The sequence below is a fragment of the Leptodactylus fuscus genome, chromosome 6, assembly GCF_031893055.1.
Source record: "Leptodactylus fuscus isolate aLepFus1 chromosome 6, aLepFus1.hap2, whole genome shotgun sequence".
In the NCBI taxonomy this organism is placed as follows: Eukaryota; Metazoa; Chordata; class Amphibia; order Anura; family Leptodactylidae; genus Leptodactylus; species Leptodactylus fuscus.
Window position 1 is genome coordinate 133,282,518 of NC_134270.1, and position 15,066 is coordinate 133,297,583.

The 15,066-nt window shown below is 43.6% G+C and overlaps 1 protein-coding gene across 2 annotated transcripts in view; it reads left to right on the forward strand.

Moving 5' to 3' along the window:
* MYO15B (myosin XVB) overlaps positions 1-15,066 on the forward strand; it is a 54,166-nt gene that overhangs the window by 35,170 nt on the left and 3,930 nt on the right. For both annotated transcript variants that reach the window (XM_075277241.1, XM_075277242.1), the window contains exons 31-42: positions 906-978; positions 1,146-1,219; positions 1,296-1,372; positions 4,396-4,514; positions 5,660-5,754; positions 5,836-5,913; positions 6,954-7,050; positions 7,993-8,141; positions 8,252-8,376; positions 9,062-9,195; positions 13,363-13,496; positions 14,699-14,839. In XM_075277241.1, coding sequence (XP_075133342.1) covers positions 906-978; positions 1,146-1,219; positions 1,296-1,372; positions 4,396-4,514; positions 5,660-5,754; positions 5,836-5,913; positions 6,954-7,050; positions 7,993-8,141; positions 8,252-8,376; positions 9,062-9,195; positions 13,363-13,496; positions 14,699-14,839 — 1,296 coding nt within the window. The remainder of the gene's footprint in view (positions 1-905; positions 979-1,145; positions 1,220-1,295; positions 1,373-4,395; positions 4,515-5,659; positions 5,755-5,835; positions 5,914-6,953; positions 7,051-7,992; positions 8,142-8,251; positions 8,377-9,061; positions 9,196-13,362; positions 13,497-14,698; positions 14,840-15,066) is intronic.

The following is a 15,066-nucleotide window of genomic DNA, read 5'->3' on the forward strand; positions in this document are numbered from 1 at the left end:
GGGAACCCCCCGAATGGAATTCTGAACGCATCGGCAAGTGGTGAGCACTGAAAGCACATGGACCCCATAGATTATAATGAGGTCTGTGTGCTTTCTGCGCCGTCTCTGCACGAGTCATGCGGACAGGAAAGTAGATCGTGAAATACTTTTCTGTTCACTTGTTTAATCCAGACACCACACAGAAAGCACACAGATCCCATTATAGTATATGGGGTCTGTGTGCTTTCATAAGCTCACTATTTGCCAATGCGTTAGGTAGTCCATTTGGAGGAGTTCCCATGCGGACTCCCCGAACGGATTACCGAACGCAGCTGTGAACCAGGCCTTACTCAGTGAATAGCCCCTCTAAAGGTTCACCCCAATAAACCAGGTAACCTCCTGCACAGCTCTCCTCTCACCACCAGCGCATCTTTTGCTGCAGCAAAAAAGCGCTGCAGGAAAAATTGTAGCAGCAATGCATCGTAGTTTTCCCTGCAGCACTTTTCACAGAAAAAGACTTTCTGCTTCCATTACACCGGTAGGGAAACCGCTGGAGTTTCCATAGGTATAATCAACATGCTGCAATTTCCAAAACTGCAACAGTTTTGCAAATCGCATTTGCACTGCGCATATTTTTCTGCATTGTGTGGATGGGATTCTCTAGAATCCATCCATTATGCAGTGTCTGTAAAACTCCACAGTTTTTGCCATGGCATTTCTGATGCGGTCAAACCTCTGCGTTTACACCATGTGAGGCTCCAGCCTTATAGCACAAAACTGTGCAACCTGCTCAACTCTTCCTGCTCTGACATGCTGCAGACACCCTTCAAAGCAAAAGATTCCCTTTAACGCACCAGATTTCTTATCGAATATTATAACTTTATTGCTTAAATTTAAATCCATATCTCAACTTTACTTCTCTTCAGGTTCCAATTCAGGAGTCTTTGATTTATTACACCGATAAGGAGCTGAATGAGCTGGCAACCAATAACTTCATGAGTACGTATCTCACTGCGTGGACTTTAGCATAATCGTCACTCAAGGACAACGTTACATGACAGCAGCGTCCATCTGACGCATACACTTCAGCTGACGCATACACTTTGAAATGTCGGTCATGTTCCTCTATATTATATAATACTATGTCTCTATGTTTTCATACCCAGCTCTGATGAGATTCATGAGGGACCAGCAGTACAGGGAGCCGGATGATGTCAAATGCATTTATGAGATTCTTCTGGTGAGGAAGGGATGACATAGGGGGTTTAGGAAACCTAAAGATGTAGATGACATATTAATCATATATTGTCCTATAGCTCTGCAGAGAAAAACCTGTTCTGAGAGATGAGATTTACTGCCAAATTCTCAAGCAGATTACTGAGAACCCTAAAAAGTAAGTAGCCCCAAATATGCTTACTAATAATCACTACGTTAATAAAAATAATATATAGTCATTGAGTAACTGGAACTTACCAGAGATTGGCATGGCATAATATCATTTAAAGGCCAGAACAGGAGATAAGTGTCTGGTCATTGAGCCACAGGACAGGAGATAAGTGTCTGGTCATTGAGCCACAGGACAGGGGATAAGTGTATGGTCATTGAGCCACAGAACAGGAGATAAGTGACTGGTCATTGAGCCACAGTACAGGGGATAAGTGTCTGGTCATTGAGCCACAGTACAGGGGATAAGTGTCTGGTCATTGAGCCACAGGACAGGAGATACGGTAAGTGTCTGGTCATTGAGCCACAGGACAGGGGATAAGTGTCTGGTCATTGAGCCACAGGACAGGAGATAAGTGTATGGTCATTGAGCCACAGAACAGGAGATAAGTGACTGGTCATTGAGCCACAGTACAGGGGATAAGTGTCTGGTCATTGAGCGACAGGACAGGAGATACGGTAAGTGTCTGGTCATTGAGCCACAGGACAGGGGATAAGTGTCTGGTCATTGAGCCACAGGACAGGAGATAAGTGTCTGGTCATTGAGCCACAGGACAGGAGATAAGTGTCTGGTCATTGAGCCACAGGACAGGAGATAAGTGTCTGGTCATTGAGCCACAGGACAGGGGATAAGTGTCTGGTCATTGAGCCACAGGACAGGGGATAAGTGTCTGGTCATTGAGCCACAGGACAGGGGATAAGTGTATGGTCATTGAGCCACAGAACAGGAGATAAGTGACTGGTTATTGAGCCACAGGACAGGGGATAAGTGTCTGGTCATTGAGCCACAGAACAGGAGATAAGTGTCTGGTCATTGAGCCACAGGACAGGAGATAAGTGTCTGATCATTGAGCCACAGGACAGGGGATAAGTGTCTGGTCATTGAGCCACAGGACAGGGGATAAGTGTCTGGTCATTGATCCACAGGACAGGGGATAAGTGTCTGGTCATTGATCCACAGGACAGGGGATAAGTGTCTGGTCATTGAGCCACAGGACAGGGGATAAGAGTCTGGTCATTGAGCCACAGGACAGGGGATAAGTGTCTGGTCATTGAGCCACAGGACAGGAGATAAGGGTATGGTCATTGAGCCACAGAACAGGAGATAAGTGACTGGTCATTGAGCCACAGTACAGGGGATAAGTGTCTGGTCATTGAGCGACAGGACAGGAGATACGGTAAGTGTCTGGTCATTGAGCCACAGGACAGGGGATAAGTGTCTGGTCATTGAGCCACAGGACAGGAGATAAGTGTCTGGTCATTGAGCCACAGGACAGGAGATAAGTGTCTGGTCATTGAGCCACAGGACAGGGGATAAGTGTCTGGTCATTGAGCCACAGGACAGGGGATAAGTGTCTGGTCATTGATCCACAGGACAGGGGATAAGTGTCTGGTCATTGATCCACAGGACAGGGGATAAGTGTCTGGTCATTGAGCCACAGGACAGGGGATGTGTCTAGTCATTGAGCCACAGGACAGGGGAAAAGTGTCTGGTCATTGAGCCACAGAACAGGGGATAAATGTCTGGTCATTGAGCCACAGGACAGGGGAAAAGTGTCTGGTCATTGAGCCACAGAACAGGGGATAAATGTCTGGTCATTGAGCCACAGGACAGAAGATAAGTGTCTGGTCATTGAGCCACAGGACAGGAGATAAGTGTCTGGTCATTGAGCCACAGGACAGGAGATAAGTGTCTAGTCATTGAGCCACAGGACAGGGGATAAGTGTCTGGTCATTGATCCACAGGACAGGGGATAAGTCTTCAAATGTAGAGACACAGGACAGGGGATAAGTCTTCAAATGTAGAGACACAGGACAGGGGATAAATGCCTGGTCTTTGGTGGCTGCCCACCAGGTCCTCTTGTGATGAAGTGGACAGGGAACCAAAAGTCCCTCTAAAGCAGTTTCTTTGGCGTTCCAGTTTGCTTGTTCAACCATTCACTGCTGAATCCAGACAAACTCAATGGTCATGATGTGATTGATGTTAAGAAAAGGTACAATTTTTGGTGCACACCAGTATATGCCAAAAACTGTGCCTTTGTTCTTTAATATTGCTTATGCAACTTATCTAACAAAAAAGGGGGTGAGGTCAGTTACGGAGGAGGTAGGGTCTACCCAGTCCTAACATATTTCAAAGGACTTACCCCCAGAATATTGGAGTAACCCCTGATATATCCGCTAGCTATTTGCTGGAGATTTCAGTTTCTGTGCAGGCTGCCCGGCATGTGCAGAAATTAATCTGACACCATATAGAGCACATATTAAAACTGCTATATAAAACATCTGTCTTTATGGATATATGGCTGCCCCAAAGAATCTGAAGCCATGTCCTTTACAATTCAGTCCAATCTGCCCTCCAATAAAAACAGTCCCAGGCTGAGGCCCATGTTGCAAAAACCCCAGCTTTTTTGTAGATTTTGTTGTTTTTTTGAGCCAAAGCCAGGTGTAGATTGAGCAGAAGGAAGAAGTATAAGAACTTTCTAAATATGTGCCATTGCTTTTGTAGCCATTCTTGACTTTGGCTCAAAAAAGCTAAGTAAAATCTGCAACATAAAAGCTGCTTTTGTACAACGTGAGGTCTTAGCCCCAGACTCATAGCTTGAAGGGTGCAGAGGGTACAGTTGCTTCTGAGCCTAGGAGTCATAGGGGACCCATATGGTGCCTCTCCCAAATATGAGCTGACCAGTACCATACATAATGTGGCAGCCTGGTATTTATTTTGCACTGGGGCTCAGGAGCTTCATGTTACGCCTCTGCCCAGACTAATATTAAATATTCTGAACTACACAGGAATATCAGCGCAGGGACATTTATATGCATAGGCCGGTCAATCCACAGAGCAAGTAGTAGAGGAAAAATTATAAAGTAACAAGATGTGTGAAAAAGTAAAATATTCAGAATTCTGCACTACAGGTCCCTAAACTCCATATCAGTTTTTACTTCTGCTTATCTTTTCTATGCCATCAACTATAGCGAGAGCTGTAACCGAGGCTGGATGCTCTTGAGTCTTCTTACTGGATATTTCCTGCCGAGCCCCACATTGCTGCCATGTGTTACCAAGTATCTGCAAGATGCCACTGGTCCTTATCAAGGTAGGCATGGCGCTGCACAGCTATCTGTAGAGGACACATTCATATTTTTAGAGACAGAGGATGTAACTATTGTACACCAGATTCTTATAGATTTATTTTTTATAATGTGTATTTTATTAGTTTTTAGCCTTTTAAATGATTTAGGTGTCAGGTTCTATTCATCTCATTTTTGCCTTCCATTGGAGGTGAATGTCATATGATCTACATCACCCATAAGATCCAGTAAAAAAGGGAGCACAGGGCAACGGCACGTCCACCACCAGACATGGAGAAGGCAGGACGATGCCAGAAGGCCTAGAAGGAAGGGGTTAAATACTAGACAGCAAGACTGTTCAAGATAGTGATGACACCGGAGTGACTCTTTAATCTTACTTAGCACAGAGCGCCCACTAAATATAGATTCATATTATGCATAATGTTAAACACATCCCTTTTTATATAAGAACATGTATTTCCCAGTGGTATAATGCTGTGGTGGTCCTTAGGGGCCTCAAATCAAGTGGCAAGTTCTCTCTTAGGGTGCATTCACATGGTGCAGTTGGGAGCAGTTAAAAACTATCAAAACTACCTGCAGTTTGTATGAGGTTTATGGTGCAGTTTCTTAATTTTACAGGTGAAACATATTTTATTTTATTAAAAACCGCCGCGTTGTACTTTTTACTGTATGCAAATACACTGTGTGAATTCACCCTTAACATGCAAAAAAACCTCATATTTCTTTACACACAAAAAAGTTCACTGAAATTGTGGAATAACATGTTTAGTGCAAGTATAACATGTAGTTCCTGGATCACAATGCAAAATCTGTAACCCCCCACACATTACATGTGCCATTAATAGTTCTAGTCTCCTCATTTGGGAAGCTCCTCTTTTTGAGCCCACTCTGACCCCAGGGCCCGGCTATGACTGCCACTTCTGGACCCCCAATGTTTCACTCCTGATACATACGTTATCTGACTTTCTGTGAAGCACATTAGAGTCTGAGAGACTGTGGAGCCCCCTGATTATTGTGTCACCTTCACAGACCTACTATATATGGTTCATGTGGATGAAGACATTATATAATCTTATAATACATATAAGACTTGTCAAGAAGAGTGATTGTTTCCATGTCTAATTCAGAATCTCTACATGTCTGTTCACAGAGATCTCTCGGAGCTGTCAGGAACATCTTCGTCACTCGCTGCTGTACCATGGACGGAAGCACTTACCACAGCGCAAAGAACTGGAGGCCCTCCTGGTAACTAGTGTTTATTGGGTGCTCGAGTCCATCCTATTCAGCAATGTCATCCCGTCTTATATATTGTTACTCTCCTTACAGAATGGACTAATATCTCGACGACTAATGATCATTTTACCAGGGGGAGTGGAATATACCACAAAGATCAAGACTTTTACTGTGAGTATAAAAGGACACTATGGTTTATCCATATGATATGACAGTTACTGTCCATATGACTTCAGGGAGTTTCTGCCACTAGACACAACCCATAGATCCATATTGAGATGAACGTTTTTTATCCCAGAATTGACCTGTATCACCAATCTACCAGATAGATGATGAGTGCCTGATCTCTGGGGGCCCTACAAGTGGGACCCACACCAGTGAAGACAAAGGAGACTCTGTGTCCCCCAATCCTACTCATTGCACAACCTTGGTATGGATAGATTAAGGCAGTGGACAAGCATGCGTGCTCATGTTCCATTCAGAGTCTGTGGAACTGACGGAGATAGTCAAGTCCATTGCTTGTCCATCTTTGTCAGGCTAGTAAACCTCATAAGGATAGGGAAAGTGCACGGCTGACTGCAACTCCATCTCATGGTCATACAGTGAGGAAGAATGGGGTACACAGGCAGGAACCCAGTTTTCATGACCAGTGGGAGTCTTAGCAATGGTCGCCAGAGATCAGATACTTATCACCTATTCTGTGGGTACGTGATAAATACCACTTCTACAAAGACTTCATAAGCCTGGAGACAAGCGTCACAGTGGGTGAGCCATATACTGCTACTATGCCTATAGCACAAAGTAACCTACACTGTGGATTTTACAGATTTTAAACCCACAGCATGTCAATATCTGCGAATGGTAACCCTGTGCTGCGGCAAAAGACAACCGAAAATGCTGCGTATTACATTATCTGGAAAGAGGATGGGATTCTGGCTAATCCCATCCACATATTGCAGAAAAATGGCTGCAGTGGAAATGCTGAGATTTCACAAATTCTTGTGTTATTGTAAATCGCAACATGTCAATTATAAATGGCGGCACTTTCTGCATAGGTGTAATAGAAGCAGAAAGCCTGAAGAGGGAAAAGCTACTAAAAAAAATGGATGCGTTTCCGCCACACAGTCTTTTCAACAGCATTTTCTGGCTGCGGCTCGCTACCTGGGGCCTTAGTCTTAAGATCCGACTGTGTTTCTCTTCCTTTGCATTAGGTTGCTGCTGACCTTGTCCCAGAAATCTGCGAGCAGTTGTTGATCACAGAACCCAATGAAATGGAAGAATTTGCTTTATTTGCCAACAAAAACAAAGGTAATATCTAGAGGAGATGCACAAAAAGAATACGTAATGAAGACCAGACGGCTCTCCTGACAAGTTGTGGATTTGTCATAGCACTCTGTGCTGTACCTCTGTTATTCCTCTTGGAAATATACCTATGAATTGAATGAACTGACTGCTGCCTTTCCCCTAGCGATAGCGAATGGCCCTAACAATCTAACACTTCTTCACACTGATGGGACAGTGTCAGACTGTGACAATTGGAATGGTAACACCCAGTTGTCAATTTCTTGATACATTTCTAGGAGAGAATGGCCAGAGGAATTTCTCAAAGCAGTAAAACACAATTTCATGGAAATTATTTACTGAAAAAGACATTGGTCAGACAGTAAGACTGGGTCTTCTTTACAGGGTTTGTTATTATAACGTATCCCCTATTCGCATGATAAGATTATTCGGAAATCAGTAGGGGTCTGATCATTGGGACCCCCATCAAGCACAAGAAGGAGGTCATATGTATCCATCTGAATGGTCGGCTGCTGCTTTATTAATTTCTAGTACAGCACTTGGTTTTCTTAGAGCTGGATGAGGCAGCAGGGCATCTGTCTGACCACTGCTCCATTCTGATAGGGATACAAGGTACCTTTGTTCTGGGGATCCCAGGGGTCTACAATTTATTCCCTATCCATAGTTGTAAACTTAGCACAGTCCTTTGAATAGGATTGCCCACAGAAGCAAGGTATCCCCTATTCTATTCATTTCAATGGGAGTGCTGGAGATGTACAAGCACTGTACCGGGGGGAGGGCTTTCTCCTGATCAGTGTGGGGGTCTCAGCGGTTGAACCCCAACTGATCGCCAACTTATCTCCTATCTTATAAATAGGGGATAACTTGCTTTTGTGGGAAAACCCCGTTTTAGCTACAGAAATGTATAAAGATTGATGGAACGTGTATAACTATCTATGCTTGTTACAGGGGAGGTGTTGCGGCCCATGCGTTCCGGGGACTACATCCACGACTTTCTTCTCCAGGACAACTCCGTGGTTCTGGAGTTCAGAAGAATTACATGGAGAGCTACTTTGAGGGGGCGCAGTGAACTCTATGTACAAGTACATTACAGCCAGGTACTATATTATACAGCATCCACTACTAACTGTTTTTTACCCCGATATTAGCTACACACATTAATAGCGATCCTTTATAAGATCTATTATATATAACTGTCACCCCTTAGGTACGTCATGACTACATGCAAGGAAATGCCTTGTTATTGAGCCCGCCAAATCAGGTGGAGGTGTACGTGGGGAAAGCTGCAGCAATTCTGCACCGGATAAAGGGAATGAGCAATCCTCCAGACAAGTGAGTAATCCTGTATTATCCATGTAGTGCACTCATTGACAAAAGAAAATGGCTCACCCAGATGGAAATGTCGGATTGCTGCAAAAGTCGGCATGACGTTCTACAAATTGTTACAGGTCTGGTCTGTTTAGATACAGGGTCTTGCCACAGGAGGGAATATAAGCGCTCGGCCATCTGCCCAATTAGGCGCTACCTCCCCAGCGACTTGTACCTAAGTGAAATTCTACAGCAGACTCGGGGTTGCTGTAAATTCTAAACATTTACAACACAAAAAGTGGTGTAAATGATAATGAATGGTTGGAAGCCATGTTTATGGCCACTTTCGGAAAAGTGTTGATACAGGCAGATAAATGACTAAAATAGTTGTGGATCACTGATTTGCGACTAGTTTATGCCACTTTAGTCCCATAGGGGGTATGTTGAATTGCCCCTTCCCCCTCCTCCCATGTTTATATGGAACCAATAGTTTTTAGCTCCATTGCATATATAGTACATGGAAGTCCAGGGCTGATGTTACACACATCTACTTCCATCCATTTAATGTAATTTACCAGTTGAAATACGGTAACGTACTGAGCAGCTACATTTCTGGACAAAGAAAGAAAAAACAGAATATGGCCCTATCTTGAAAGAAAACCATCCACTATAGACGATGATTATTCAGCCATGTTTCTTTTATCCACAGACAAGAGTTGCTGGGATATATTCCCTCCTCCGTGCAGAATCGTGTGAATCTACAAACTGTGCAGCAAATCCTCCTCCAGGAGTTAAGATCTTTGGAGAGTATCAATGTCCAACAGGCCAAGCTGCAGTTTTTAGGTAAGGATGGTCAGCAGAAAGTGTATATATTGGTGGCTCCGTTACATCCGCCTTCCCAAGCAAACTATAAAAGCAGTATGGCCATGAACCAGCACGATCCAGGTATTCAATGCCAGGAAATCTAACACAAAGAGGGGCATTTCTGCGGTATGTTATAACTAGCCTAAAAGGGGCTATCCAGGATTGGGAAAACATGGTTGCTTTATTCTCAAAATAGAACCACACGTCTATTGGTTATGGGTAGAACCGCTGCTCTGCTTCATTGATGTGAATGACGCTGAGCTGCAATACCAGGCACAAGCAGTGGACAGGTGTGGCGCTGTTTATAGAAGCAGTTGTGGGATCTAAATCTTCTATAACCTTCTGTAAACCCTTTAAACATAGCAGAGAGGCAGTGGGATAAAAGTTATGGATAAACATAGGCACATAACAAGTCCTAGGCATTATTTTAATCTTTGTTTTATTGAGGGAAAAGTAGCGACTCGCACGAATGGGGCCAAGACATACTGATAGGGAGTTTAGACTGTGCGCCCTATATGATGACAATGTGCTGCAGAATATGTTAGCTTAAAAAAACATAGTTTGAAGAATATCTAGTTCTGCTTGTGGTTACTACAATTGCAGGTTCTAACGTATCCTCCACACACGGAGCAATGCTTACATTGTGTATCCAGGCATACTGTTGATGGTACCATGGTAGCTTATTTTAAGAAAAGATCATTGATGTTTTTCTCTCTTCAGAGCCCTGTAAAGAGGACTTTTCACCACTTTTGGGCACATGCAGTGTTATATACTGCCGGAAAGCTGACAGTGCGCTGAATTCAGCGCACTGTCGGCTTTCCCGATCTGTGCCCGCTGTAAAGAGCTTACGGTGCCGGTACCGTAGTGCTCTATGGTCAGAAGGGCGTTTCTGACCATTAGCCAGAGACGTCCTTCTGCCTCGCGGCGCCTATCGCGCTGTGCTGTGGAGCCGGGAGGAACTCCCCCCTCCCTCTCCTGATAATACTCGTCTACGGACAAGCTGTGTGAGCAGAGGGAGGGGGCGTTCCTCCCCGCTCCACAGCACAGCGCGATTGGCGCCGCGAGGCAGAAGGACGTCTCTGGCTAATGGTCATAAACGCCCTTCTGACCATAGAGCACTACGGTACCGGCACCGTAAGCTCTTTACAGCGGGCACAGATCGGGAAAGCCGACAGTGCGCTGAAATCAGCGCACTGTCAGCTTTCTGGCAGTATATAACACTGCATGTGCACAAAAGTGGTGAAAGGTCCTCTTTAAAGAGGACCTTTCATGAGTTAGGGCACATGCGATTTTATATAACACTGGAAAGCCCCCCCCCCAGTACTAATCTATGGATGAGCACTAGCAGGAGGGGAGGCAGGTGTTCCTCCTCGCTCTCACAGTACAGCTCTATAGGCATTGCCCCTGACTGACTGGGGCACAGATCATGAAAGCCGCACTGAATTCAGCGCACTGTCAGCTTTCCAGCAGTATATAAAACCGCATGTGCCCCAACTCATGAAAGGTCCTCTTTAAGGAAGATCTTTGACCACTCCGCCAATTCTGTTTTATATCATCTGTTAATAGGCCCGCTTCACTGGTTACGGTGCACTTGGGATTTTTTTTTTTTTCTCTACCTCCCACCATTCCTGAGCAACAAGCGCAGTTAGGTTTGGTGCCTAATATCCTATTTAAGCTGTGTAATGTCAGGTGGTTGGTGTCAGGCAGGGGGCGTGATTCAGAGCTCCAATCAGAGACAGCTAGTGTCAGGCCTCAGAATCACACCCTTTGTCTGATGCTGTCTGACACCGCCGTCCTGACAGTACAGAGCCTGAATAGAATATCAGGCACGAAAACTAACAACATTGATTGATCAGGAATAGTGAGGGCTAGAGAAACAGTTCAGCAGCAGTTCTGATTAATAGATGCTAAAAACAAGAGTTGATGGAGGTGGTGAAAGGTTCCCTTTATGGATGAGTTAGGACAGTTTTACAATAGGACACTAGATTAGCTCTATTCTATGTGACATACGACACTGACCCATTTTCAGCAGCGTTCATTTCTGGCAGTGCTATGTACTTACTACTACGTTTTACACTGTAACGCTTTCATATTTTTTTTTACTATTGTGTAGGGACTAGTGATTTAGTGGTTTCTATTAGAGCTGCCGTATTGGTAACATATGTACAGTCATGGCCAAAAGTTTTGAGAATGATACAAATCTTCTATTTTCACATGATCTGCTGCCCTCTGGTTTTTGTGTGTTTGTCAGATGTTTTTATCACATACAGAAATAGAATTGCAATCATATTATGAGTAACAAAAGCTTATATTGACAGTTAGAGTGAGTTAATGCAGCAAGTCAATATTTGCAGTGTTGACCCTTCTTCTTCAGGACCTCTGCAATTCTCCCTGGCATGCTCTCAATCAACTTCTGGACCAAATCCTGACTGATAGCAGTCCATTCTTGCACAATCAATGCTTGCATTTTGTCAGAATTTGTAGGTTTTTGTTTGTCCACCCGTCTCTGAAATTTCCCCAAGGTGGGACTATTAAAGGATTATCTTATCTTATCTTATTGACCACAAGTTCTCAATGGGATTAAGATCTGGGGAGTTTCCAGGCCATGGACCCAAAATCTCTATGTTTTGTTCCCTGAGCCATTTAGTTATCACCTTTGCTTTATGGCAAGGTGCTCCATCATGCTGGAAAAGGCATTGTTGATCGCCAAACTGCTCTTGGACGGTTGGGAGAAGTTGATCTTGGAGGACATTCTGGTACCGTTCTTTATTCATGGCTGTGTTTTTAGGCAAGACTGTGAGAGAGCCGATTCCCTTGGATGAGAAGCAACAACACACATGAATGGTTTCAGGATGCTTTACAGTTGGCATGAGACAAGACTGGTGGTAGCGCTCACCTCGTCTTCTCCCAATAAGCTGTTTTCCAGATGTCCCAAACAATCGAAAAGGGGATTCATCAGAGAAAATGACTTTACCCCAGTCCTCAGCAGTCCACTCCCTGTACCTTTTGCAGAATATCAGTCTGTCCCTGATGTTTTTTTCTGGAGAGAAGTGGCTTCTTTGCTGCCCTCCTTGAGACCAGGCCTTGCTCCAAGAGTCTCCGCCTCACAGTGCGTGCAGATGCACTCACACCTGCCTGCTGCCATTCCTGAGCAAGCTCTGCACTGCTGGTAGCCCGATCCCGCAGCTGAAACACTTTTAAGAGACGGTCCTGGCGCTTGCTGGTCTTTCTTGGGCGCCCTGGAGCCTTTTTGCCTACAATGGAACCTCTCTCCTTGAAGTTCTTGATGATGTAATAGATTGTTGACTGAGGTGCAATCTTTCTAGCTGCGATACTCTTCCTTGTTAGGCCATTTTTGTGCAGTGCAATGATGCGTGCACGTGTTTCTTTAGAGATAACCATGGTTAACAGAAGAGAAACAATGATGCCAAGCACCAGCCTCCTTTTAAAGTGTCCAGTGGTGTCATTCTTACTTAATCATGACAGATTGATCTCCAGCCCTGTCCTCATCAACACCCACACCTGTGTTAATGGAGCAATCACTGAAACGATGTTAGCTGGTCCTTTTAAGGCAGGGCTGCAATGATGTTGAAATGTGTTTTGGGGGATAAAGTTCATTTTCTAGACAAATATTGACTTTGCAAGTAATTGCTGTTAAGCTGATCACTCTTTATAACATTCTGGAGTATATGCAAATTGCCATTAGAAAAACTGAAGCAGTAGACTTGTATCATTCTTGTATTTGTATCATTCTCAAAACTTTTGGCCATGACTGTAGTTCTCAGCAGAACACCACAAGTACTTTTGTAAATGGTATAATGGTAACACCAGAGATACCGCTATTTGAAGTGACACCCCCCTACCCATGGAAAGTGCTTTCTCTGTATATACTAGCAATACAGGGTGAACACTGGATGGATCTCTCTAACAGCGCTTAGTTAGAACATTAGTATTGGGAACTTTAGAACTTGTTTTCTGGTAAAAGAAAGCTAATAAAGTTTATTCCAAAACTGTTCAGCTTCTGCTCCCTATACCATAGCAAAAAAAAAAGAGAAACACTTAACACTTTAATGGTAGCAATATATCAATGGAAAGTTTTTCTTATGCACATAGAAATGACCAAATGTTACATTCTTATCTTTTTAGAAACCGTGTCGACACTTCCACTCTTCGAATACAGCATATTCCTTATAAAGAGGATCAGCAAGCCGGATATTCTCACCCCATGTTTTGTGGCTGTCAACCACCAGCAGCTTCTCATACTACAAAACAACAGCCAGGTAATGTGCCGGCCGTGCCTCTGCGATACACTATATACAGTATGGAAGGGATTATTAATGTGGACTGAGAGGGACTGTCATGGCGTTACTGATACCTGAATAACTCTATTGCTCACTGTGGGATCTCACTTACTCAAATACTAAAACCAAATTGTACTGGATGGAGTAAATGGCTGAAAAAAAATATAACTTTAAATGATAAATCTTACAATAGGTTCCAGAGCAATAAGAAGAACTTTAAAAAAATTATCAGACCCAATATGTTCAATTCACAGGTATATTAGGGGTCATTCCTCTTTATTTAGGGGTTGGTTCATCTAGAACTCCTCCTATCCCCCACCTTTATCATACCTCCTGATGGGCTTTAATCTAGGCTAAACAGATCAAGGGTTTTGTTATCAAGGATTATGTAAATAACACAAGGAATCAGGAAATCTGTGTATATCTATTCCTCTTCATACACATGATAACACTCAGGCTTCCCGTTATCATCACTAGGGGCATCTAAGAGTCCCCTGCATACTCTTATATATTGAACTCAATAATAAAATAGTATGCGTTAAACTCCTGAGCTCCACCTAGTGGTGGCTGATGGACTAGCACTAGCAGATTACACACTATTGGGCAGGTAAACTAATAAAATGTACCAGAATTCTGCGCCAGAAATCGTACATGCGGATGGATGGGGATAGTGAGAAAGGGCAGGGAGCTTAATATATAAAACTGAGCACCAGAAAATACTTCAAAATTCTGAACAACGTGCCAAAATTTTTTCAGAAGCTAAGTTAACTAATATGTGGTGTAATGTTAGACAATCTAAGGGTCCATTCACACTGAGTAAACGTACGCTCATTTTAGCAAAATACACATGTAAAAATAAGACTCCCATTGACTTCAATGATATTTTTTTTCACGTGTAAAAAAAAAAACCATGTCATAACACACGTGTAAAATGTCATTGAAGTCAATGTGAGTCTTATTTTTACACGTGTATTGTGCCAAAATGAGCGTGCGTTTACTCCGTGTGAATGGACCCAAATACTGCACCAGATTTTCAGTTGGCAGTAGACATTCTGGCGCAGTCTAAACTAACATTGTACTGTCTAAAGGTGACACAGTATTAGTTTATTTGCCCTTATTCCTTATTTTCATTACTTGTTTGTTATGGAATATTTCCTTATGCCTGTATCTTATGTATACAGCAACCAAGCCTGACTGTCAATCTACAAGACGTGCAGAGTATGCGCACCATGCGTCCTCTAGACAGTAACACATTTCCGGGAGTGGAATTGCACTACGGCACCGCTACTGACCCTCACACGTTGTGGATGGAGCTCCAGGAGGTGAGCACATGGACAGCTTTGGGTGATAATATGTAATATAAATCCGATGACCATTCTGAATAAAAAATAATGGTACATACCGTATTTTTCGGACTATAAGACGCACTTTTTTTCCTCCCAATATGGGAGGAAAATGTGTGTGCGTCTTATAGTCCGAATGCAGCGTGCGCAGCGTCTGTCTCCCGTCTGTGCGAACAAAAAGGAGAGCAGCACGGTGCCTGCCTGCT